The 26405-nt window shown below is 40.4% G+C and overlaps 2 protein-coding genes across 4 annotated transcripts; both read left to right on the top strand.

Moving 5' to 3' along the window:
* Nucleotides 1-264: 264 nt before the first annotated feature.
* On the top strand, nt 265-6773 carry YIPF1 (Yip1 domain family member 1). 2 transcript variants are annotated; one of them, XM_013295597.3, is made up of 9 exons: nt 265-475; nt 1160-1293; nt 1930-2010; nt 2122-2209; nt 2338-2454; nt 3506-3672; nt 4184-4366; nt 5385-5479; nt 6485-6773. In XM_013295597.3, the coding sequence occupies exons 1-8, from the start codon at nt 445-447 to the stop codon at nt 5472-5474; spliced, it is 891 nt and encodes a 296-aa protein (XP_013151051.1). In that variant the 5' UTR covers nt 265-444; the 3' UTR covers nt 5475-5479; nt 6485-6773. The 2 variants fall into 2 exon arrangements, with proteins under 2 accessions (XP_013151051.1, XP_005233029.1); XM_005232972.4 differs by having other exon boundaries at nt 267-475; nt 1130-1293.
* A 1063-nt stretch (nt 6774-7836) lies between these two features.
* On the top strand, nt 7837-25453 carry NDC1 (NDC1 transmembrane nucleoporin). 2 transcript variants are annotated; one of them, XM_055815497.1, is made up of 18 exons: nt 7837-7989; nt 8058-8178; nt 9349-9450; nt 9803-9977; nt 10474-10612; nt 11987-12095; nt 13557-13608; nt 14221-14353; nt 16574-16666; nt 17947-18028; nt 18909-19064; nt 20101-20355; nt 20466-20584; nt 20827-20877; nt 21901-21964; nt 23126-23226; nt 24167-24327; nt 25198-25453. In XM_055815497.1, exons 1-18 carry the CDS (start codon nt 7948-7950, stop codon nt 25259-25261), a joined length of 2019 nt encoding a protein of 672 aa, XP_055671472.1. In that variant the 5' UTR covers nt 7837-7947; the 3' UTR covers nt 25262-25453. The 2 variants fall into 2 exon arrangements, with proteins under 2 accessions (XP_055671472.1, XP_055671473.1); XM_055815498.1 differs by lacking the exon at nt 8058-8178 and having other exon boundaries at nt 7887-7989.
* Nucleotides 25454-26405: the final 952 nt, after the last annotated feature.

Below are 26405 nucleotides of genomic sequence, written 5' to 3'. Positions count from 1 at the left end.
AACATGTAACTATGTAACCTATGTCTGTATATAGCATTGGCAATTACAGCAGCCGCTGCCCAGAGAGGCGGCGCGGCCCGGGCCTGCCCTGCGTAGCGCGGGCCCTTTAAGGGGACGGGCGGGGGTGAAAGCGGAAGCGGCTCCGATTGGCCGGCGCGGCGAGCGTGCCCGGTGCGTGTGTGCCGAGGCCGAGAGGCGGGGGGGAGCGGGGAGCAGCGGAGCGTCCGATTGGCTGCCGCGGCGCAGCGTCCGCTGCCCCTTTAAGGGAGCGGAGCGGCTGCTGCCGGGAGCGGTGGGGCCGTGGAGCTGAGGCAATTGCCCCGGTGTTACAGCGGGGCCGCGGCCTGCCCTGGTGGGGGGCGGTTGGGTTGGGTCGGGTCGGGTCGGCGCTGCCTTCCGGGAAGGCCGAGGCCGTGGGGAGCTGCTCCTCGGCCAGGCGGGTGAATGGCGGCGGCGGATGACCTCAAGTTCCAAGGTAAAGGCGGATATGGCAGGTGTGAGCGCGGCCCGGCTGAGGGAGCGGTGGGACGTGCCGAGCCTCGGGAGCCTTCTGGGCCGTCCCTGGGTAACGGCTTCCCTGGAGCGCTGCCCGGAGCGCCAGGGCTGCCTCCCGGTTCCCGAGGGGGAATTGTGCTGTGGGTGACACCCGCTGTGGTGGCAGCTGAAGGCGGGCAGCGGGCGATGCGGAATGGTGTGTGGTTTCAGGCTGACTGAATTTTCGGAAAATAAATTCGGGTCTGGAAAGACTAGTTTTTGGAGAATATATTAAATTTCCCCATTTCTAAAGCCTCTCCAGAGAGGCAGCCTCCCCCTGTCCTTGCAGGGACGTGCTGGTGCTTGGGCTGGGGCTGATGGTGGGAAGGAGAGGTGGGCTTTGGTGCTGCTGGTTCGTCACCATGCAGGCAAATTAGCAGAAAAGACAGCCTCAAGCTTCATTAACTAAGTAAACGTTCAGCTTGACCCAAGCCAGCTTGGGCTGTACAAAACAGGTTGCACCTGACATGCTGAAGCTGGTGTTGTCTCTTTTCTTGGGCTGCATATGGGTCTTAATGTAGTTTTTTGAGCCACAAGAACAAAAATTTTGGTAGCTTGATCATCATCACCTGTCTTGTAATGTACTTATTTACAGAATTTGACGATGCAGCTAATTTGCTTGCAGCAAATCCTGATGCTACCACAATAAGCATTGATGAGCCAGTTGAGATCCCCAAGAATCAGCACGGCCGTCTGCAGGAGCCAGGGAGAGAAGAGGATGATGAATTACTGGGGACCGATGACACCGATAAAACGGAGGTAATGCTCTTACATCTGCAGTGTCTCCACTGGCACACATATAGGTGGTGCCAGCAACACTGAGAGATTTCTAGAGGACATCAGGGATTCACGCTGGGTGACTTAAAACTCTTGCTTCTTCTCTGTCACGAGTTACTTTCTCAATAGTGGAGCTGGCAGAAGCAAATGCGCGTTGGCTCTTCAGCTGTTGTGGTTTACGGCCTAGGAAATTGTACTGAAATGGTGGTGATGTAACTAAGCAAATAAGCCAGATGAATGCAGCAGCAGATGAAAACCTAGCACTGTGTTTGTTTCTGTTGGTTCTGCTGTGGGCTTGGCGACTGGCAGGAGAGCAGAAGACTTTGAAACAGCCAGGTCTTGTCTGAAGGGCTGAGGTAATGCAGCCATCAACAATGCCAGAGGAACCTGTGATGCCAGTGATGGCGTGTATTATAAATGATGTGGCAGAAGGCAGTGGCAGCTGCTGCTAATAAATATTAAGGGGGGGGGAAAGGGAAACTGTTAAATAATTCATAATTAGCAGCACCCTGTTAAGTTTGTTTTATGTCCGGGTACAGAAATCACTTAACTATTGTGTAAATGAAGTAATAGTGTAATATTTGTAACATTTTCCATGTTGCCTTTCCCACCATACAGCTGCTTGCAGGACAGAAGAAAAGTGCCCCTTTCTGGACATTTGAGTACTACCAGACATTCTTCGATGTGGACACATACCAGGTTAATACTCCACTCCAGATGAGAACTATTGTCAGACCTCTGTCTTATCCAGGCATTGAGGTTTTTTTCCTTCTTGGATTTTCACACAGAAAAATCTGTATGTTTTCATAGGTCTTGGACAGAATCAAAGGTTCGGTTTTCCCAGTACCAGGGAAGAATTTTGTAAGGCTGTATATCCGCAGCAATCCCGACCTTTATGGTAGGTATGAGGTGTGAGAGGTTCTCTTCTGTGCTAAATGTTTTGAGTTTGTCTTTATTTTTACTCGCTAAACTTAAAAAACAGGAGGACAGAGGAACTGTTATTGAACTTTTTTGTTTCCTTTTAAGGTCCATTTTGGATATGTGCCACACTTGTCTTTACCATTGCTGTCAGTGGCAATCTCTCCAATTTCTTCATCCATCTGGGCAAACCAACGTACCACTATGTGCCCGAGTTCAGAAAAGGTTTGTAAGTAGTCGATAAGTCCTGAGTTTGTGGGTTTCTTTCTTTAATTTGTTTTTTTCCAAGGCACTAATGAAGTAATACAAAAAGGGGTCACAGCTCTGATTTAGCAGTCTTCTGATTGATTGCTCTCTTTAAATTTAGAGGGATGTGAAATGAGTCCTTAAGGTGGGTTATAACTGGCAGAGCCCTACTCCTCCAGAGCATAAAGTGATTACAGGGTTTTAGTAGAGCAAGCAGGAATAATTAGCGCTATTTTCTAGCCTTAGTGAATGCCCCCTTGTACAGAGAGTGAAAGCCCAGCAATGGTCACTGTGGTGCTTTTGGAGGTGCCTTTCTGGATCTGTGGCCTCCTAGGAACCTGCAGGCCTCGGACAGAAAATTACTAAATTACGTGTATCACCTACTGAGGGTTGGAAGTCGTTGCCTTCCAGCAAACTCAAAAATAAGCAAAAGATGCTCAACCGATAACATGCTCCAGAGAACTCGCGAGTGGACCCAGTTGTCTATACCTGTCTTTGTAGTATGAAGGAGGCTGCTGTCCCTGCAGAGGAAGATGGTTTTGTTTGTTTCCAAAATCCACAGCATACTCAGAAGAATGCTGCCACTTGGGAATCCAGTCACTTTGATATCAGATTTAACGCTCATGTCTATGTTCTCTTTCAATTTTTTAAGCATGTCTGCATTCTATTCTCATTTTTCAGTAGCTGCTAGTAGCCGAATTTCTATTTTTAACTAAGTTTTTCTTTCCTCCATGCTCTTCCTTTTACACTGAAACCAATGGCACTTTGTACACAACTGTAATAAAGAAATTGCAGATATCAAGAGAATACTTTCTGGAGTCTTTACTTTTAAACTAACTTGAAGTGCTGGCAAAGTAGTGGGTGTAAAATGGATGTAAATGCAAAGTTCTCAGTTTATTAATAATTAAAACTTCATATTTTGAAAGTAACTACAAAGGTAGCTTTGTAGTTTTAAGGCTAAAAGCTTCTACATGTTGGATTTTTGGCTAGTATTCTAAGTAGAACATTTAACCTTTTGTCGTATTTCCAGTATCCATAGCAGCAACAACGATTTATGCATACGCTTGGCTTGTTCCCCTTGCTCTGTGGGGATTCCTGATGTGGAGGAACAGTAAAGTTATGAACATTGTCTCCTACTCGTTCCTGGAGATAGTGTGTGTATATGGCTACTCCCTCTTCGTTTACATTCCCACAGCGGTACGTACAGCCTTAAGAGTGCACCTCTATTAGATGCCCTGCAAAAAGGTCCTGCTTTAGAAAATTCGCTATTTCTTGTAATATTGTTTGTATTGGTCAAAATCTTGGGGACTGGGCAAATAATTGGCTCCTTTTGCTTGGCCTAGAATAAAGCTTTTTGTTGAAAGTTGTGTAGTGTAAAGAATTGTCGTGGGTCAGGGAAAAGCCAAGCAAGGGTGCTGCTGGTGAGCCTGGCAGGCAGCCTGAGGCAACTTCAGGAACCATTCTGGGCCACTCTGGCAAGGAGCAGACCTTGGAGGGGGTCCCCGAACTCAGGGGACATATGCTTGTCTTATCCAGGAGCAAAGCTGTTGTTACTCTTTCCTCAAATAACAGAGACTATCAGATAAGGCAGAAGTTAATTTGTGCACAAATTGGCTGGAAGCGATGAAATGGCATAGAACAATGCATTAAATAAATGAATCCCTGTTTCACGGAGTCTCTTTAACAATAATTTTCCTCCCTTTTGCAGATTTTGTGGATCATTCCACAAAAAGTGGTGCGCTGGGTCCTGATGATGTTCTCCCTGTGCCTTTCGGGGTCTGTTTTGGTGATGACCTTTTGGCCCGCTGTGCGAGATGACAACCGGAGGATTGCACTGGCAACTGTGGGAGCCATTGTTTTGCTTCATGCCCTACTGGCTGTTGGCTGTTTGGTATGACACTGCCTTTCCTTTAATCTCTTAATTCCTGTGACTGGTGACACGTTGTGGTGCAGGGAAGAAGGGGTTGGCTCATTGCTGGAAAATCTTTTTTAATGAAGAAAGTAACAGTACTTCTGAAAATCTTCTAAAGTAAAATTTCCAATTATTTTAAATGTAGCAAAAATTGATGCCAATCTGATTTTGACAGTGCTAGTAACAAACTCAATAACAAATTACAGAATCGTAGAATATTTCAAGTTGGAAGGGGCTCATAAGGGTCATCAAGTCCAACTCCCACAAAATCACTCACAGAACAGTCTTAAATTTATCTGGAATTCATCATAATATCAGCAAAGCATTAATCTTTATAGTATCCAGTTGCAGTTTATTCCAGTGAGTACTATGCTTAGTCCTTTAAAATGAGTAAATGTTCAATATTAAGTGTGTACTTGGGAGTTTTATGTATGAAAACATAAACCTGCTAGAACTTAGTAAAGTATTGGTGTTATGAAAATGGAAGACCCTATGCTACTGAAATACATAATGAATAGTGCTTAAATTATTTCTTGTTTCATTGTTGCAGCAGGCAGAATATTATCATCCAGGCTTCAGTTCTGTTCCCCCAGCTTCCAGATTTGGTTCCCTCGCAGCTCAGCATGCAGGGAGGCAAAAAAAAATAATACAACTCTTGCATTACCAGGAGACTTGCAGCTAACTTCGGTGGGGTTCCTGTCACTGGAGCCTGCCTGGAGCATCATCAGTTAAAACAGCAAACAGTCAAATAAATACTGTGATTCAATCCTTTCCATCACAGGCCTTCTTCAAAGGCCTTAGCTGCTGTTATGTGTAAAAGTATAGTTTAGAGCACCATTTTAGTTGCTAATCTGACAGCAAATGTGGATCTTTTCTGTTTTTATTTCAGTGCTGTGTTTGTATGTTGTGAACAATGGGTGTGGAAAGAAAGAGCTGGGATGAAGCAGAACTGTTTGTTTCTCTCTAAACAGTCTTTTTCTCCTCTGTAATAATGTAGGCATACTTCTTTGATGCCCCTGAACTGGATTTTCCTGCACCTATTATCCCTGTTCACAATGGAACAACAGTCGTAACAAAAAGTCAATAAATAAGGTAAGAATCCATTCTAAACTTTCTTCTGTAATCACCACAGACATCTTAAAACTTTTCCCCATTACTACAGTTGAGTGGAAAAGGGTTTAACGGACCAATTTTGCCAAATGGTGCCTGTATATAAATACCATTTATTAACTTTTTTCCAGTTTTTTTACATTTTTATGGCTATACTTAAGACTCTTGAGGAACAGAGACGTGTTATCTTTCTTTTCTTTGAAGTTTACTCTTGGCAAAGAAACGCATATTTAAATAACCTGCTCCAGTCCCATAGGTCACATAAAAGATGGGTGTTGGGTTTTTTTCCCCCTCAGTCCCCTAAACAAGCCCAAAAGTGTTTGTTAGAATTTTCACTGCACAGGTAAAACCTAAGCAATAAACTACTGTACTCCTATTTTCTTCTCCTTTTAACATTAAAAAGTAAACTGAATTTTTATCCCCTCAGTGTTTGTGACATGTTTCAGAACAGCTCTGTATATGGGGACATCCGTGTAGCCTCTGAGCAGGGCTGACTCCATCCCTACGGACTGCATTCCTGGTGTGGGATGGGTTAGGGTTTTGCTTCCTGGTAGCTGGGAGTACTGCCAGCGGCAGATGACATTTTGAGTTCTGTTGGAGACATGAGACATGGAGCAGGTCCAGGAAAAGGCTGATAGACATGCAGAGGCCAGGCCTCTGCAAGGACACCAGCCACAAGTGTGTATGTAGAAATTGGAGCATTTACTGACTAGAAGCTGTATTAGATTAAAAAAAATATATTACTAAATGGCCAAATACGCCTAGCAAAAATGTTCATAAAAAATGACCAGCTGTGACACAATCTAATCATGCAGACCAATTTCAGAAGCTCTCCTTCTGCAAAATCAGTTTCTCATTCCGGGTGCCTATTAAGGTTCAGTATGATAGTAGTGAATTTTAGTATTTGGATATCAATATGTGCCTTACTGCATCCTCTGGTGCCTGTGAGGAGCTGTAATATTCACAGGAGTTATTTGTCTCTTTCAGATTACAATGCCTGTTTCTCCATCTGTACAGTAATTTTATTTTAGATTATTTTTTCACTGGAGACCATGGAAAGTGCAAGAACAGGGGGTGTGTTTTTAGTAGAAGAAAGGACAGTGATGTCCCATGGACTTATGGACATCTCCATGCTTACTGGAGACTGACTGGTTCCATGAGGAGAGTGAATGCTTGATCCTAATCCTTTACAGTAGTTTCTTTTTTTTTTTTTTTTTTTAATGCTATCTACACTCACCACGCTATTTTGCCTCTGAATAAAGTGTTCTGAAGGTGATTGGAGATTCTTATTTTGTGGATGAATTGCCCAGTATGCCCCCTCAAAAGCCATTGTGAGGATTTGGTAATAAATGTGAAGGTGGGGTGGCAGTGAGACAGGGTTTTGCTGTGTTGCTGTGGAACCACCTTGAGGTACCCCTATGCAGCCACTGAGTCCTTTTAGCAGCAAACGCCACCTGAACATGGTTTACGCTGTCCCTGCTCTCCTGGGCCTAGCTGCATTCTTTCATAGCGTCATTTAGGTTGGGAAAAGGCTTTTGAGAGCAAGTCCAACTGCAAACCCAGGATTGCCTAGTCCATCACTAAACCATGTTGCTAGGCGCTGCCTGGATGCATTTTTTTTTTTTTTTTTTTTTTTACACACCTTCAGGGACACTGACTCCACAGCCTCCCTGGGCAGCCTGTTCCAATGCATTGCTGTACTTTCAGTGAAGAAATATTTGCTAATATCCTGCCTAAACCTCCCCTGGTGTATTTTGAGGCTGTTTCCTCTTGCCCTGTTGCTAGTTATCTGGGGAAAAGAGACCCACCTGCCTACAGCCCTCCTTTCAGGGAGCTGTAGAGAGCGAGGTGGTCTCCCCTGGAGCCTCCTTTTTCTCCAGGCTAAACACCCTGAGTTCCCTCAGCCGCTCCTCATCAGCTTCGTGCTCCAGCCCCTACGCCAGCCTTGTTGCCCTTCCCTGGACACGCTCCAGCCCCTCAACATCCCTCTCGAAGTGAGGGGCCCAACCCTGAACACAGGATTCGAAGCGCAGCCTCACCCCCGGGCCTGCGGCCTGCACCGTTTCGAACACAGGCCAGGCTGCCGCTGGCCGCCTGCCCCCTCAGCCACGCCCTACGCCGCCGAGGGGCCGTGCGACTTTCCCCGCCGGGCCGCCGCCGCCGCCCAGGGCCCAGGGAGCGGCGCTGTGCCCGGGTGGGGCCGGCCGCGGGACCCACGCGCCTCCCCCAGGCCTGGGCCTGCCGGCCCCGCGCGGGGCACGCCGGGACTTGCAGTCCCCTGGCCCTACCCGGGACGTCACCTCCGCTCAGGGGGCGGGGAACGTAGCTCTTCGCGCCTCCCATTGGCCGCCGGCCGGCCGCCCTCCCGGCGTGCGGCGGAAGTGGCGTGCGGGGGTGGCCGTGGAACGGCGGAGACTTTGAACGGCGGAGCGGGCGGCCGGGCCGCAGCCATGGAGGCGGGGGCGGGCCGGCAGCGAGCGCTGCTCCGCCAGGTGAGTGCGGGGCCTGGGATGTGGGCGGCCCTTGTACCCCGCGGCCCCTCACGCTGTGCTTCCCTCAGGTGCTGGGCTGGAGGGTGGCGGCCGCCGTCGCCTGGTCCGTGCTGCTGCTGCCCGTCTGCACCGCGGCCTTCATCGTCCTCAGTGGCCTGGACCCCTTCCACCCGGTGTGCTGGATCTCCAGTAGGTGCTTTGCCCTCCTGCTGTGGGGCGGGAGCCGCTCGGGGGGAGGGCTGGGGGCTCTCGTAAGGGAGGGGCGTGTGGCTGTGTGTCTGCAGAGCCTAGAGGGCCTGGGCACGGGCCTTCGTCTGCCTTTCGGATCCACTTGTCACCGTAGCAGTGGCTGCTGGAGTGCTTCGTTACTTAAAGTAACTCGATGTTAATATTTTAACCCCGTTTATAAAATAAAATCTGCCATGCTGGACAAGTTGCCCTTTGATGCTTTTGTATTTTTACAGTCAAGTGTTTGTGTATGCGGGTTTCCCCTGCCCCCCACCTGTTGCCTCAGATGGTGGGAACTGGCGGTGGCTTTGTGTGACGCGGCTGCTTGGTTTCTGAATGGTCTTTAGGCTCCGAAATGTAAGTTTCGGTGATACTTACAGCCACAACAGCCATAATCCTCCCTAGATAAAAATAACTGTTGCAAGGTCATGTAAAAAAAAAAATCAAGTGAAGTGACTTAATTATCTGTTCTAAGTACTTGGACACACTTCCCCTTTCTGCCCTGTGCAGCTGGTGCTTGCATAAAGAGTTTCAGGTTCCTCTAACTTCAGTATGTTGAATCACAGGTTGAAATATCCTGAAGTAGTCACTCTGCACGGTGAGAATAACTTTCCCCAGAGTGCACACCGGAAAATGAGAGATGTTTAGATGGAAGCTTGATACCTGTAGTCATTTATCTGCTCCAGGCTGAAAGATTTGATTTCTTTCCCTCTTTGAAAACACAAAAGCCTAAAATAACTAATCAAAAGTAATTAGCTCTGTAAGGAATTTCTTACCTTGTAAGTGTAGCTGTATGGTTGCAGCTTTTATTAAGAGAAGAGAAGCTGTGTTAGTTGACCCATTGTTTAATTAATTTTGAAAGTTTTTGATGGCTTGTTTTTTTTTTTAAACAACATTCTGAGTGCTCAGTTAGGAGAAAACCAATTATAAGGGTGTAAAATAATTTCTGTTAAATTTAAATATGCTTTTATGCAGAAATGTACAGCTGGACAGATCACATGTGAGGTTGGAGAGTCCGTTGAACATTATTCCCCTTTATGCGCTTAGTGGATTATTGCCAACTGCTGAAGTGTGTGTCGCTGTTGTGTTACTGCAATCTTCTGAGCAATGATATTTTGTTTTAAATTTTAGATTCTTTCAATGATTTATATACTTCGTATGTCATCTTTTGTATCCTCCTTATGTCTGTGGTGGTACTAGTCATAAGCATCTTCAACGTTGAATTTTATGCAGGTGGGTTATGTAAATTGTTGAACTGTCTGTGATACCTGACTTAGAGTGACCTTTTCAAGAGATATGTATTTAAATTTGATGTACTTAACTTTTGTAGATTCCTTTTAATACAGACAATATGCAAAGCTTTTATTTTAAGTAAATCATCCCAGATTCCTGCTTACCTCATGGCTGAGACACTCTTAGCTGAGCCACTTCATTGATTTCTTTATCATTTAGTGGCCATTTCCAGCTGTGAAAAGTTCTTTGGTGGCAATGGGTTGGTTTTGGGTTTTTTGTGTGTGTGTTTGTTTTTTTAAGGAAGGGTTTTATTAGTAAGAAATGAGAAGTCACTTTTGACTTTTATTTACAGTTGTGCCATCAATACCATGCTCTCGATTAGCACTGATAGGAAAAATTATTCACCCTCAGCAAGTTATCCATTCGGTTGTTCATGCCATAATGGGAATGGTGGTTGCTTGGTGTGCTGCAGTTATGACAAAAGGGAAGTTCCAGTTCCTTGCTGTGCCCTGCATGCCTTCAGAAAGGTAATTATTTGTGTGTGTGTGTTAAGTTATGCAAAGAACTTTTATTTTAAAATGTATTTACTGATGTAGTCTTTCAAACAAAACACTAAAATTTTAGTAGTATGAAAAATAAGCAATTATATGTTGATATCCTTTATTAGAGGATAGAAAATACCCTAATTTGCAAATGTTACAATGGACAGAAGAATAATTGGGCCAGAAAATGTGCGTTGCCAGGATTCTTAATGGAAAATTGAATGATGACAAACTGGTTGTTACTTGAACTAATAAGTCTTGGTCTGTTGGTTAATGTGACATACTTCTTAAATACCAGAAGAATCCCTGCGTGTAAACTACAAAAGCAGGTGGTGGCATTCCTGCTTTAGAAAAAACTTAACTGAGATCATCATATGTACAGATCAGGAAAGTAAAATCAAACTTTTCATTTTAACTTGCTAAGGCTAGAATGACTATTTTTTAATTGAACTGAGAATTAATTCTAGGTTTTCTGTTTTAGCTTAGATGATGCTGTTCCTGAGATGTGCCTAAATGAGTATCACCTTTTTTTTCTACTTTCTGGAGCTTTCATGGGATACAGTTACAGTCTTTTTTATCTTATTAACAATATGAATTATTTGCCATTTCCAATCATACAGGTAAGATGTTTAAACACCTTTACCAAAAGACATGTCTAAGTAAAACAGTGATAAAAAAGCTTTGATTGTTTATAGTTTTGAATACGGCAGTAGCAGCTGTCTCTTGGTATGCTTTCACTAATAGGTGAAGTGTATGCTCAATTAGCTTTAAACGCTTGTAGAGTCAATCTTCCTCCTTCCTGCTCAAATCCTTTTGAGTGAACGTAGAAATCTGGGATGCTGTGACTATAAAATTTACACTCCTGTGATGCACATTAAAAGCTGGCTGAGGTGGACCATTGCAGAAAGTGAACTACAGAAAAGAGGTGATACACACAAACTGACTATTAACGCCTGGAACTGACAGCAGGGGTCACCTAAAAGCTGAAAATTTTGCGAGTGAGAAAACCCCCCGTATTATCAGTTGTAACTGGGTACCAGGTCACTTAAAACCTTAATAGCACATTAGAACTTGCTTAAAGCTCAAACATGCAGAGCGTGTTCGTCTGTGTAGTGCTATGGAAACTGAATCCCATTAATTCCTCTGGAGGGGGCTCTAGCAGTTCTACAGAAATCCGTGCGAGTGTGAGAATCGGCTTGTGAAACAACACCTTATAAAAATATTTCTTCTGTTACTGTAGCCTCATAGCATCCATTAACTTTGCACGATTCCCGGATTTACAAAGTCCAACCAATTTGGTAAAAGGTATCTTTAAAGGAGGTTGGTTGTGTTAGTGGAAAACATTTAAGTCATGACCATTCAGTTTATCGCCAAACCAAGCATTGTTGTGGCAATGCTGTAGTTCAGTATTTCTAAAAATTACATTATTTGAATATTAATTCTGTCTTTTTTAATGCATCTTAGCCAAGTAAAAAATTAAATTACTTGGATTTCATTTGCATATAATGTCAGATGGGTTGCTTTAGTTGTTAAGAAAGACATATCATTTGTATGGAGAAAGGTGTCAGTATTACATTGCTCTCACTGCTTGGAGGATTACTGACTCTCTAACACTTTCTAGTCCGAATTTGCCCTATATTTGAATGGCACACTTCTAATCTAAATGAAATCTAGTATGTTAAATATGTCTTCTTTGGGTTTTTGTTTATTTTGTGTTGGCGTTTTTCTAGTTTGCTCCCCTGTGTATAGTCAATTTACCCCATCCTCCATTTTCATACTGCTACAGGTAGGAAGAGGGAGGAGAACTAGAGGTGGTTATAAAATGGCAGAAAGACATCAAGAGAGTAAATAGTATGTGTAACACCTGGAATTGTGTTAAACTAATTTTTTTAATTCATCTAGTCTTCAGGTTTTCAACTGCCTTTTTTTTTTAAACAGTTTCATTGATTTGATCTGAATGCAGAATACTAAACTATTTTTTTGTTTGTTTTTAGCAATACAAGTATTTACGTTTCAGAAGATCTTTGCCTCTCCTTGTTAAACACAGTTGTGTGCAATCGCTATATTTTGTTAGAAACTTCTCTGTCGCATATTACTTTTTTGGTAAGGATTCCTGATATTCTTTCTTTTTTTTTTTTTAATGGTATTTTTAATCAGTCAGGCCTGTTATATTATTTTTCAGCCTTCCCAGGTAACTTGGTGAAGGCACATAGACTTGTTTAAACAAATAAAGAGAATCTAATACCTCATTAAAACAGTAAAAAAAGGCAGAGGGTTTTTACAGCAGTATCTGTATGATAGCAATTCTTACAGTCTCACAGAAGGTTGTTTAGCATAAGAGAAGTGGTTCTTCTCCAAAGAGAGTAATACCTTCCATAAGGTGTTATCAGCAAGACAATAAAAAGAACATGACAGTATTTTAATGAGAAAGGAGTGGAGAACAATAGTTTTCTAACCTGAGGTATGTGTTTGGTCACTATACTAAAACACAGGCTACTGCCTCTGGTGATCTTTTCTGTGCAGGAGATCTTGTTGCAGGCAGCTGTGAAATAACTTGCATGTAAAAGCAACTACCAAACTCTAATTGGCTGGTGGTTCACAAGTGTGTATTTTAAAACCTGATGTATTGGGCCACTGTTTACATACCTGTCCTGATTTGTGGCAAAAAGATTCTAAATCTAAAATCAGTGCGCTTTTAAAAAAAATAATAATTGTTTTAGTCTGTAATTTATATTCCCTTTTTTCTTCAAATATTCCCAATTATTTTTTAACATGGATAAACATCTCCATGCCTTGGACTGCTCCTTCCATTGCCTGGTATTGGAAATGTAGCATCACAGAGCTGAACCTGATATACCAGCAGTGGGCATGACTTGTTGCTATATTGTCACTATTTTTAAAGTAAAAACTAGCACTTTGGCTTTATTTTCAAGTGTACTTTATATTATTTGGGGGAAGCTGGGGAGACAAAGGCAGTATGGCTCCCTCCTATATGAAAATTAAGTTTGGTCTTTAAAACTATGGTAAAAAAAATCTGTGCTGATGAAGGTGGTTGCACTGAACTTTCTAAAACCCAGGATTTTTTTATATTATGGTTGTAATTATCCTCCTAAGTGATGTCAAAATATGCTAGAATTATTTAAACTTTTACATTAGGGGATAAATTAGAGGTATGGTGGTCCTATATCAGTTTCCATTAAGTCTTTAAAAGCACTTTGCTGCTGCCTGTGCTGTAGTGAAAATTAATATTAAATTACTGTTAACCTGCTTTTGTTAGTGAGGAAACACAATTCAATGCTGAGAAGCTAGCAATAAAAGCTAAGGTCTGCATCTCTTAATGTATAGTTGCTGGCCTGAAGCCTTTTCTCTTCTATTTCTTTGCAAAACAAACAAACCCAAACAATCCCCAAACCCCAAAGGCAGACTGTTTCCTGGTGCAGGCATGTTATAGAGACAAGAGACTGGTCTTGTATGTGCGTTCTACTTCTGTCATCTTTTTGGCCCATTGTGTATATGCTTTGCAGTGTCGTATTTGTTTCACTGTTTCTTTTTTTGACCCCCTAGGTTACATCCCAAAGATGTGGATAAGTACAACAATGGATCTTCATATAGACAGGTCAGTAGTATGTTGTGCTGAAAACTTGCTGGAGAATATTGCTGACAGCTCCCTTTGCTGAAGAAATCCAGCATAGCAACTGGCTCTGTGTGTAGTCAGACTTGGTTCCTTCCCTTCCCACACAGAATGTGGGGAGCATTGGGTACTTCTGAAATGGATCCAAAAGGAACCAACATCCCCATGTAGGAACCATCTTGTAGATAGTCGTTAAGGAATCTTCTCTATTTCCTTCATCTCTGTAAGTGTTTAAAGTATTAAAAATAATACTCCAAATTGCATATGTGTTTTATCTGCTTTTCTGTCGGGGTTTTTTTGGGGGGTGGTGCATCTTTAAATGGCTGCCATTTGTTTTAAAATAGGGAAGCTGAAGTCTTGATACCTTAATTGACTAAACCAGTAATCATTATTATTTCATATTTCTTTTTCTTAGTTTCATCACAGTTATTGAAAAATTCAGTAACTGGTATCTCAAGCATCTTTAAGAAACCGGGGTTTTTTTGCAAAAAAAAAAAAAGCAACTTTATTCTTGCAATTGTTGCTACTGTTAACAGCTTACTGTAGACATCTTCCATAATAAAAATACTTGTATCTTCTTGGTTGTTTTATCTGCAGCAAACTGCATCCTCTTGACACTCTGACTGGCTTATTGGATCTCTCCTTGTTTTACCATGGCTGGCTATGTGGTGTATTTCTTCTGATTACCTGGTACACTGCATGGTTACTCTTCAAAATCTACGCTACAGAGGTTAGTACTTAGTGGTGGTGCTAAAGGTGTAACATTGGTGTTTAACAGATAATGCTTTTCAAAAGCAGCTTCACTAGGAAGTAACTTGTTTTGAATTCTTGCATTTTCAAGGCAGCACTACAGGTAGTATCTGATAACTGAGCAGTTGAGAGAGGCCCGGGCATTAACTGACTTTCCCTTTCTCTCTTTATAGCAAGAGAAGTGTGCGCTGTTTACAAAATTAATGCATTGTTATTGCTGCCACATCTTCTTGCTCATCTACTTCTGTTTCCATGTCCCCCTTCTCCTGTTCGGAACTGATGTTAAATCTGTGCAGATGCTATTGGGGCCACCCTAACAAAGAACCACTTTGTGCTTCGTAGAGTCTGCACCGCGCTTTTTAGGTGTGAAGGCAGATGAGCCAGTGCATGGCCGATAGGTGTCTGGCAGAGTGTACTTCACTAGCTTGATCTCTGCATGTGTTTCCATGCAATGATTTTGTATTTGAGTATGAGACTAGCTGAAGACTTGCGACAAACAGCTACAGGTTACAAGGGAGGATAATAGCCAGAAACTATAGGTCTCAAATTTTACAACAGAAGAGAGAACAAAATGCTGCCAAATTTCTGTGAGCTAGGCTCTAGAAATCTCAAATTCAGGCAAACCATCAAAGTATACTGTTCTCCAGAGCAGAGACATGTTAATCTAATTCAGGCTGCAGTATTAAAGTAGAGTTCAAGCAGTCTTGGGAATTAAGACACTTGTGCTTTTTCATTCAATCATAAAGTTACAAATTAATGTGGCTAAAAAAAGATCGTTTAAATATGTAATGAATCGTATTAGAATAAATGTGAGACTATGATTGAAGAGAGGAAAAAAAGTCATGCCAACAAAGAATTGGAGAAGGCTTGATCTTTGTTGACAAATCCAGATATTTCTTTGTAAGAATAGAGGAAAAAAATTATTCATCTGACTTAATTTTTTTTAAAAAAACATTACTAGTCTGCAGATCTTTAGGAGGAAAAAACCGCAAGGTTTAAACCCTGGATCAATGACTTGGTGCAAAGCACTCCTATGGAATGAAATGGCATACAGTGCTTGTTGGAGTGTTAACATTGATTTAAAAAGATCTAGTTGTTGTGACTGCATGGAAAAAAGATTAACAATGAGTTAATCTGAACTGATGTAATGATGTGCCAGAATCGGCTCCAACAGCTCTGAGGTGTAAACAACCTATTCCAAAGGGTAATAGTTGAAGTGCCAGTGGATGCTGTGGTGTCTGTAATTATTGTATTGCTTAAAACTATGGAAGACAAAAGAAACGTCCAGCTGTGAAGGTATAAAATGGACCTTGCCCTTTTGACTGTTGAACAAAAGATCTGTTTTTCCACATTGTTTATTTTTTTTAATGAGCTAAAAAACTTCCAAAACGGTTGGTAAATATTTGCAGTGTTAACTGAAAAGTCAGAAAAGAAATTGTAAATGTAGTCCACGTGAAGTCACTTTATTAATGTTTTGAAAGTAGTTGCTACCTCAGATCTCAGTTTTGCAGTTGGAAACAGAGGAGGCTAAAACTATGATGTGTAAAATGAGTACAGTAACACAATTATGTCAGCTTTGTGCCCAAAGTCATCCACATTAGAGTTAAAAAGATGCAATGTTTGATATGATTTAAGCACTGCTGTTTAAATCTTAAATGTTGTAGCCGCAAGAACAGAAATTCTATTAAAACACAAAGGTGAATATCATGATGATAAAAAAAGCAATTTGTTAGTTCATCAGTGAAATAGTGCAAAAGAAGAATAAAACCATCTTTTACTATTTGGTAGAAGAACTCTTGGTTCTTAACCAGAGTGGTTACACTGTTAAAGATGGACATTACAGTGAAGATTTCAGTCTTGTTTCTGAATATGGTGTCACTAGTTTCTTCCCAGGTATATGGTTAGAGGCATTTATTTTCGGAATGGTATAATGCCCCAGCTATGAATTATATGGGTACATGGAAGGCATTTGAAGATAAAGATATCTGGATTTTCTAAGACTTCTCTATTTTAAGCATAAGGAGTAAAGTAGTCTTGTTTGTCTTGGGCATTTCAGGCTAGTTTACAGTAAGTTGAAGCAATGGGGTGTGTGCTTTTGTAGTTCGTCGTTCATCTGACAAGTAACAACTCAGCTGTGGTCTTTCACAAGGTTTTCTTGTGTCTTGCTCTGTATAACACAACCTCTGATGTTTTTATTTAGACGCATCATTTTCCTGTCCAGCCAACTTTTGCTGAGGAGACAGACCAGTGCCTGCCTAAAATCTTAAATAGCAATCCTCCCCTCATTATAAAGGTAACTGAATTCCCACCATGTTCCCAGCTAGACGGGTGCTGAGGAGGTGTTTCTCAAAGCATGCAATCGGACCTTCTAGGTACCAGGTGTTTGAATTGAGGTGCTAGTTCTTTAGAAGGCTGCCTCAGAATGCTCAAGGAGGCAGTTACACCTAAAGGTGAAAATTAGTTTAGTAGTGACATCTGCTGGTGCTCACAACAGTGTTACTTTAAGCTGAAGACAGGCTCATTTATTTAGAACTAAGATCTGTTTGTCTGCAGCATAAGTATATTAGTGTGTACTTATGCAAAAAGAACAGTTTTCTTTAACTCTTTCAACTTTGAGTCTTGTCAGATGAACAGGGGTTTTGTCAAACCTTTGTACCCTCTTACCACTTTACCTCTGCTACTTATATTTGAGGTCTTACGTGTGGGTCCTCCTTTAAATTAAAAAATTATGTCCATATTTATGTTGTGTTTTTTTTTTTTAAAAAAAAAAGACAAGACTGATAAGCTACCTCAAATCTGTAAGTGAAGGAGAGTAATTTTGGTCTGGCTATGGTAATCGTTAATGGGATTTACTGATTATAATACTGAGAATTTTGAGACATTCTATAAGAAGTATTATCTAAATAAAGGTAATGCTATTCTCCTGCACTTGCAAAATCCACATTTACTGATTTTACAGATATCTCATAAAACTGGCGATATTATAGACTGCAATCCATTTAAATCCTTTTTTAAGCTTTGCTGCATTATTGAAGGATGAATGGGGAAGGATCGAGCATAGCACAGTTAAAGGGAGAGGAAGTCTAATTTATAATCTCAGCTGTTACTAGAGTGTCTAATTTATAATTGGGTCTTGCATAGTGTGAGAAATCTGGTTATTTTTGGTTTGCTACTTTAATTACTTAATCACATGAAAAAGCAGAATTAGGTCCTTTATGGTATGGCACACTGTAGTCGAGCTCTGGCTTGCAAAAACAGTTCTTGCCTTAAACTTTTTTGCCTCTTAGGCTCTTTCAGTCTGAGCTGTTAGCTGTTAAAGAAGATGTAATTTTTTATCTTAACACTATCAGTGAAGTCCTCTGAAGCTCTTACTAAGAGCTTACTTTGGCAGCCCCATCCAGAGTGGTTCTAGGGATGTGTGCAGTCATTTGCCTCTTTTCTTTTTCTGTTACATGGCTGGGTTTAGTCTGCATGAACTCATTCTGTTAGGGATTGCTTTTGTATGATTAACTACATTTTTGAAGGAAGTACATTGGATTTTGCGTGCTCTAAAACATTTTCCTTTCTTTGTAGTTTTTAGCCTTACAAGACTTGACGTTACTTTCCCAGTATTCTCCTGTTCGACGACAGGAAGTCTTTAGCCTTAGTCAGCCAGGTAATTATAAAAATTAAAAAATTATTTCATGTTAATTCTTTCTTTTTTTTTTTTTTAAGTGTTAGTCAAATGCTTTTAGAAGTGATTTATTGCTGTGAGTCATGCTACATAAGCCAGGAGGCCTCATCCCTATGGTGCCTTTTCCAAAAGGATGCTTAGTTATCTATATTCATACAGTTTCATCTACTAAACTCAAAAAAAATTCTGGTGCCTGTTTGATTTAAATGACAGCCATGAGGAAACACGGGTCTTAGGACATTGAAAGCAGGGTCCTTTTGACACCACCAGTCAAACAGTCCAAACTGAATAATCTAAGAGATGCGTATGAAAACCTACGGTTGAGGTGTGAGTGAGGTGAAATCAAGCACAAAGAAGAGCTAGAGCTGTGAAAGCAAACAATGGCTATAATTTCAGTTAGTACGCAGGACTCTTGCTATATACAAAGATATGGCAGAGAAGGTCAAGTAAAACTGCTTAGAAGCCTTCAGGAACTTTTTGTTACACCTTATCAGGAATTCTAGTGTTTGTACTACTTCAAAACTGTTTACCGTCACCATTGGTATTTGTTCATTTTCATTGTTTAGTGATTTCAGATCTGATGGGCCAAACTGCTTGTTTCCTGCTTGCTTAGCAGGTTTCACCGAAGTCTTTTTAGAGTTATGCATTGACAGAAGGGCAGAATCTGTCCATGTTTTTATCTTCTTTTCAGTACAAATAAACTGTCGCAGTGAAAATACGCTGTCGTGTTAGAAATGGAGTGGAAGTATAACTTTGAAGCTTATGCTGAGAGCATAATATGGGCACTGTCAAAATAGACAGAAGGGTGAGAATCTGGGTTAAACACACCTACTGCACTTTCTTTTTGTGTGCGTGCTGCTAGGTGGACACCCGCACAACTGGACAGCAATATCAAGGGAGTGTTTGAGTCTTCTGAGTGATCTGACCCAGAGGCTGATCACACAGCAGGAAGCTGCAGCAGCAAATGGGAGAGCAAAGCAGCCAGCAGGAGAGATGAAAGTATCTCCACAGACTCCAGGTATGTGAGGAAACGCTTGTAATAGCTTGTAAAGCATGAAAGTACCAGTAGATTACATAGGTACGTTAGTCTCAAGTTGTATGGGGAAAATGAGTCACAGGAGTTTCTGTAAATAAATCCAAACTAAAATAGTCTCCCTCCCAATTTCATTTTGGGTATTCTTGTTGAAGTAATCCCAAAATAACTAGAAAACTTGGAAAGATCATGTTTGCTCAGTTTGTTTACTTTGCATGATGTTATGTTCAATACAGTATTTTTTCCACACTTGTATGAATAAAGAAAGTCTACTAGTAAACGGTTCAACTTAGTAGAGGGAGAACTTAAGTCTTGCCAAGAGATGCTTTGTAATTTGCATAGCTGCTCTTATGATTAGTTTAAGGTGGTAGAATTATTTTTTTTTTGTTGTTGTGGGGACTTTGAATATGTTTGTGTGATTCACTAATACCACTGTAGAATAAGAAAAGCCAGTCTTGACTCCTGAGCTGTGTGCAGCCTGCAAGCATTTCTGGTGTTTTACATGCCAGACTTAGGCATCATTCCTGGCAGCAGAGTTGTGTTAGTGCAAGGGGTGCCAGGGAATTGAATCCCTTGGCAGTCAGTGCCTAGGATACCAGTGTCCTGGGAACAGCGGGGAACTGTATGTCAGAGTTTAATTTCTTCTGGTGCTGCTTTTCGTTGGATTTTGGGACTGACATGTCTTTTCTTGCATGCCAAGCAGAATCAGAAAAAATTGCCATTCTTCTTTACGTAGCCTTTTTTCTGGTACTTAAGCCTACAAGCACACTTTATGCAGATATATACCAGGGCATAGTAATGATGGCTAGTAAAAGGAAAAAAATAAATAGATCCACAAGACTCTTTCTCATTACTCCATACTCGACGTGTACTTTTTGCAGAACTGCAGTGGAAACAGTGTCCTTTAATAAAAGCTTTGACAATACAGAAGTTGTTGAAATAGCAGTCGAATAACAAACCCATCTTGTATTTTGTAAGCACCAGCCTGCTTCTCTTCATGCAGTGTATTCTTTGTCATTAGGAGCTGTTGGTACAGAAGACATGTCTTTCCAGTCAGAGAGGTCTAATATTGTGCCCAGAGCCTCCATGTCTTCGCTGGCTAAATCGTCCCTAATGCCTTTAAAGACATCACCTGGGTCTAATGTTGGCTCGCCTTTCAGCTCACCTGCTTTAAATTGCAAGACAGGAATTCTGGATGTAAACTCCCCTTGGCACGGATCAGTTCAAAGTCCTAATGTTATGAGAAGGGGACCAAAGCTGTGGACATCAGTTTCAGGTAGAGATTTTTCCACAGCACTGTTTTTAACCTGTCGATAGAGATCTGTACCTTAAGGATTAAAGTGACAGCCAACTGCTTTTTCTGAAGATACTGTATTTCTCTTGTAGATCTGCAGATGAACGGCTCCCACCAAGAATCCTTCCCAGTGCTCTCTGCTGCAAGAGTTGGCAGTGAGGCAGTACAGCCAAGATTTATTTACACATGGCTTCAGAACAAGCAAGAACAGGTAGAGTAGAAGTTGCAGTACCAATAGGTTACAGCCAGTGCAGCTTAGGTGTTCTCCCTTCTGCAATAACTTTCCAATTTTTTGAATGAATACTTCCCTCTCCAGTTAGCTTACGTAGTAAAAATCCTTCCCCCCACCCCCAATCCCTTTATACTGTGAGAAAATGACAGAGTTGACGAGGGCCAACTGTGCATAACTTAGATAAACACAAATGATATTTGTAATCCGTTGTTTCTTTTCAGATAAAAACCTTCTTGTCAAAACGAGTGCTGATAATGTATTTCTTCAGCAAGGTAATCATCTTATGTTTTGTGACTGAGTGGCATGGACTAGAAATGTGTGCACATATGGGTTCTGCTGTGGCACTATGTACCTTTTCAATGTAGTAACGCTTCTAAAACCTTTTAACCTAAGGTTTTCCATTGAGTACAACTTTCCACTTACTGTGAGTTTCATAGCAGCATTATCTCATACCTGCATAAAAAAGAATAATAACACTTGTTTAAACTCATATGATTATAAACTGCATTTTGCTTAAAGCATCATGTTCCAGTAAAACACAACTGAGAACTTAAATGCAATTGTCTCTGTATACTAATTGTTAAGATGACACAGCTTCTAGTTAATTTAAAAAATCAGTTAACTGCTTTTTGTTAGGTCAACATACCAAATGAATTCTTGATAGTGTTCCTTTGTGGAAGAAGTATCTAGATTGTTGGGAGTTTCTGCTTATGAAATACTGGTACTAATATTACTACTACTTTTCAGGTGAATTTGAACATTTAAACTAAACTTGCATAGTGTTTACACAGCAAAACAATTGGGTATTTCTCTTAGCCTAATTGAACAATAAGTCAGCATCCTCCTCTAATTTAGATCTTTGTTTTTTAAGGATTTAAATGTTTCCTGCAAGTAGAGATAATATTTTTATATGCAGATTTTTTCTGCGTATGTGATAATGGCATGTGCTTACATGCACAGTGTTTTCTGGTCAGTTATAGGCTGGAGTGGAGATGGAGGGAAGCAAGATCATGAAAATAGGCATGGGGGAATTTTATTGCCCATTTAGCCCTTGAAAACTAGCTAGCTAATATTCTTTTAACTGCCAATTATAGTTTTGTGGGCAGTTCCTGTCCAAAAAGAGTTTTAGTTTCTTAAAAGATCAGATTTTTCTGGGTATTCCCTGAGATCTGTCAGCCTTGCAGGCTGAGGGGAGGGACCTGACCTTATCAAATGTATAATGCCTTAATTGAAACCTGCACTGTTGGGTGATATTATTTATAAAATGCACTCAGAATGCTTTGATTTCTTCTCAGCACCCAGAAACCTCCATCCAAGCTGTCTTCTCTGATGCCCAAATGCACATCTGGGCTTTGGAAGGTAAGTGGTTTCTGTTCCCAGGTGATCCGCTCTGTTGGCTCATGAACTACAACAACTGAAAGGATCTGGTTCCAGGTTTCTGGGGCTTGTGCCTTATAAAAGTAATAGAAGAAAAATCTTTGAATTTTTGACAAAAACCTGACTGCACTTCAGATACCAACATGAATAAAGGTCTAATTCACTTGTTAGTTTTGAGATCCCATGTGAGATCTCTTAGTTTATGTTCTGGAGAGATTTGGTAGAGATTCTGTAGAGGTTTGTTAAGACATTCCTAAACTTGATGTCTGTTGCTTGTCTCCCATGTGAACCCATGTATCCCTTCTATGTTCTTTCCTGTAACAGATCTATGATGTCTTTTTACAACAGCTTTTCTGACCAAAGGCTCTTGTTAGTTGTGGAGAGTTGAGGGAAGGAGGCACTTGGGTAGTAAAATAGAAAAAGATGATCTGCAGAGAATTGAAAGAACAAAGGCAGTATGTGGTTGCACTATGGGATTTTGTTTGCAAATACCAGTATTGATAGAATCTTTTATTAGATTCGACTGTGCAAAAGTTGATCTTTTTCCTAGGTTGTATGTTTTATGGGCAAGTACACCATGCTGTGTTAGAGAGGGTGATAAGTTGAGATGTATAGAGTCAGGAGACAGGAATCACAGCAGTTTGCAGAAAAGCAGGAGACACCATTTGTGTTTTAACTAAGGGCAGAGGGCTAGGCTGAAACTGAGAAGGGATTTAAAGCTAAATCAAAGTTTCCCTCAGAGTAGTAGAGAGTTCTCATACAAGCTGAACAAAGAAAGTTAAGTCATCTGGAAATGTTTGTTTATGGCTAGAATTGTGAAATAGGTCCTGACTCTTGGTTGATGTCAGGTGCGGCTCTGGTCAGAGCAGTGAAAGGAGGACCAATGCTTTTTTAAAATTCTTGTGTATAATCTCTCTTGCTTATCAACCACAAACTATTGTATACCCGCCAAATCAGTGACCAGTTCTGAAGCAAGCCAAAGCTGCTTCAGAGTCATCCGGCTGCTGTAAGTTGTAAAGGATTCCTCCACGCTAGTAGAATCTTCAGACAAACCCATGATCTTTGTTAATGCAGAGAATTTTTTTTAAATTTTTGTTAATGTTGAGAATTCAGTAATTTATAGCAAACTTTTTTTTTTAAAAGGTTTGTCTCATTTGGTAGCAGCCTCTTTTACTGAAGACCAATTTGGAGTTGTCCAAACTACACTGCCAGCTATTCTGAATACTTTACTGACTCTTCAGGAGGTAAAAAATGTTAATTTTTTCTTACTCAGTTTGTTCTGCAGAAGAGAAGTAGTTTTGCTAATTTTATATTTTGACCTTGCTGACCATTCATAACATTCAGGTTGTTACCATTGCAACAGCTCTTCTGCAGTTAATCTAAACAAAACAGCTAGTTGCCACTGTGTGCATTATGAAACAGCTGAATAAAAACCTGTTCAGTTTTTAAAATGTAGAAGTAGAAAGCATCTGTTTAATAGAACGTTTAATTAAAAAAAGGTACTGTGTGCTTAGTTAAAGACCTTATTTCAGGGATGCAACAGTTATTATATTTTATGCATAGTTAGGACTTAAATCTTTATTTGGCTGTACACAATTCCTCATGGAATGTGGAGCACTTCGAGACACTGCAAATCACAGGAGATAAGATCTGTGTGACGTATCTCTACTAATACTAACACATTACTCTCAAATTACTGATGTTTGTGTAATGTGTATTTTTAAAAAAATCAAGATTTGTTTCCAAGGCTATGTGTGTCCTATTGACACAATAATTTTACACTGCCTTGATGGAGATTCTTGAAAAGAATTTAAAGTTTTTCTGTGCAAGTAATTTATCCAAGAACAGGCAGGGCGGGGTGTGGGGAGTGTGAAGCCAGTACTCTTGTTTCTCAAAGAAAGAAGTCACAATACAGAGGACAGAATTGTCTTTCTACTCCATCGTGCTGTGCTTAGCATTTAAGACTCATTAACAGAGAATCTTACTTGACAGAACTTGGTTCTTTGTTCACATTGATAAGTGAGGAAATGCAAGGTCAAGTTCATTCTCCACTACATTTGTGTGTCTTAGTGGAGTTTCTGAACTTTCACTTTTTTTTGGTGTTATTTGACATAAAGATGTTGTTAATTACACTATGAACTAATTAAAAGATGAAAAAAGTTGACTTACATTTTTCTCCATCAGGTTGTAGACAGACATTTCAAACTGCCTCATGTTTCTAGCAAGCCCCCCAGGATTTCAGGAAGTCTGGTGGACACATCCTACAAAACACTACGATTTGCACTTAGGGCATCTCTGAAAACGGCACTATACCGGATAACTGCTGTCTTTGGAGAACACTTAAAGTAAGAACTTTTTCATGCTTGCTTGCTTGCTAAACTTAGTTTTAATCAATACTATTGTAGGACCTATGAAAAGGGAAGTTTGGGCGAAAATCCCTTCAGGCTGTTGTTGTAACATGTATTTTAGTATTTTTTGATTTGTGGAACCTTAAAAAATTCTTGTGTAGATATATGGTCAGCCTTGGAAACTTACTATTCATAGATTTCTGGGCAATTTTTCTTGGTGACTTTTCATGAACTCTTTAGGAGCAGTCCATGAATACCACTTGTTTAGTGAATCTTAGCTGTTGGAAACAAAAGTAAATTGACTAGAGACAATTTGTCTGTCCTGTGGGGAGACAATCCTGAGAATCCTATGAAGAGTCCAAATATTCAAATTCCCTTGCTTCTTGATTGTCTGATGGCTCTTTCTCAGCTACTGTCACAGCAGGCAGACTTCCATACTTGGCCACTGAATATGTGGGGCTGAAACTTCCTGCGGTATCTGCTCATCTCTCCCTGTGGGGATGAAATGTCACTTAGTTTAGAAGTGCTCGATATATAGGAGAGATCATTTTAAGAGATTCTTTCTTACCTAAATCATTCTTGCAAGTTAACAGTTGTTTGTATGTGTTTTGATGGTAAGGAAATAGGCTCAGTTTCATGGGACAAGTACCTTTTAGTAGTGGAAGCTGTTGAGTTTAAGAATGGACAGTTTTAAGGGTTAATATACGTTTTTGTCTTGGAACATAGAAAACCCAGCTGTATGAAAACCCTAAAATTTAGCTTCAGGGTAATTGTTGATTTCAGTGTATACTTAATTTTGGCATGAGGCTTTATTTTGTGGTATATTACATTTCATGTAAAAATCTTATGTTCTGCATTTGTTTTTAGTGCAGTGCAAGTGTCTACAGAACATAAGAAAAGACTTCAGCAATTCTTGGAATACAAAGAATAAGATTTTGATGCAACTACTTTTTTTTCTCCCAGCACTTGGTAAGAAGAAGGTGGGACTAATGAGCCTTTTTGTCTTGTTTTTTTGGAAAAGCACATGGAAGTACAAGTTACAGAACAAAACTCTTATAACTGTAGAAGAGCTCTTTCAGGTTTGAATCATCTTTTGTATAATAAAACTTTTTTCAAAAATTCATCTTGCCTTCTTTTAATATCACTTACAAATGAGAAAGTGTCAGTTCTTATTTTACGTAAGACTCTGACATTTGAGATTATCAGAGTTACTTTGCCATTCGGATCCTTCACTGCTTTTCACATATTCTTTCCCTACCCCTTTCTGTTAAAGGGCTGTGAGGAGAGATTTACATAGATACTTAGTGTGCCTAAGTGTTTCATAAATTTAGTTGATAACACTTTTAGTGCAGATGAAGTGTGTACTTTAAGAGTAAGAAACAGATGTGCCCAGGAATAAAACATGCTACTCTTCTTGTAAGGTGGAAGTACTCCTTCAGAGTCGAATGGGTGTGCAGAAAGACATTGTTAAGACACAAATACTGCTTGAAAAGCTAGCAGCTTGGATTTTATCTTTAAGGTGACCTAGGGAACTAAGTTCTAATCTGTGCTGAAACATATAGGAAACATTACTGCATTTAGTAAAACTCCCAAGTAATGACGTTAATTAAAAGTTTAGGTCGACAGTTTTCTGTTGAGGGGGATAGGAAGGATATTTGCAGCATATTTAAAATAATATACATTATTTGTGGCTTCTGGTGAAAAATGACACTTTTTAAAGCATTTTTTTTAAAGCTCTTTATCTGGAAGTAAACCTGTCTAAATTGTTTGAAAATTAACTACTCTGTTTTTAAACTGACTCCAGTTATTGTGGTATCTACACTAGAAAACATGTATTGGAGTATGAAGAGCTTAGATGTAGCTGCAGTATGTTACTGTAATATCCTTGAAAGAACAGTATGCTAAGTAGTCTTGCAAATTAATTTACTGTGATAAGGGGAAAGAAAATTGGGATAATTTTCTTTCCATTCTCTTCAGTGTTGTTAGTCCTATGGTTTTGGGTTGTTTTTGATAGAGTACCTAAGATCTGAAGATGACCAGTGTGCCAGTTATGTTGGTGTGATGAAATGATCAGC

The sequence above is a fragment of the Falco peregrinus genome, chromosome 10, assembly GCF_023634155.1.
Source record: "Falco peregrinus isolate bFalPer1 chromosome 10, bFalPer1.pri, whole genome shotgun sequence".
Classification (NCBI taxonomy): Eukaryota; Metazoa; Chordata; class Aves; order Falconiformes; family Falconidae; genus Falco; species Falco peregrinus.
The sequence above is the reverse complement of the archived record's forward strand: the minus strand, read 5'-3'. Positions and strand labels throughout refer to the sequence as shown.

Excerpts from the sequence above, each read along its gene's own strand:
- YIPF1 (XM_005232972.4), top strand. The coding sequence starts at position 445 with ATGGCGGCGGCGGATGACCTCAAGTTCCAAG. Across the intron at positions 476-1,129 it reads GGATGACCTCAAGTTCCAAG|AATTTGACGATGCAGCTAAT; the intron begins GTAAAGGCGGAT and ends ACTTATTTACAG. Across the intron at positions 2,210-2,337 it reads CAGCAATCCCGACCTTTATG|GTCCATTTTGGATATGTGCC; the intron begins GTAGGTATGAGG and ends TTTCCTTTTAAG.
- NDC1 (XM_055815497.1), top strand. The coding sequence starts at position 7,948 with ATGGAGGCGGGGGCGGGCCGGCAGCGAGCGCTGCTCCGCCAG. Across the intron at positions 12,096-13,556 it reads TGTCGCATATTACTTTTTTG|GTTACATCCCAAAGATGTGG; the intron begins GTAAGGATTCCT and ends TTGACCCCCTAG. Across the intron at positions 23,227-24,166 it reads CTTTACTGACTCTTCAGGAG|GTTGTAGACAGACATTTCAA; the intron begins GTAAAAAATGTT and ends TTTCTCCATCAG.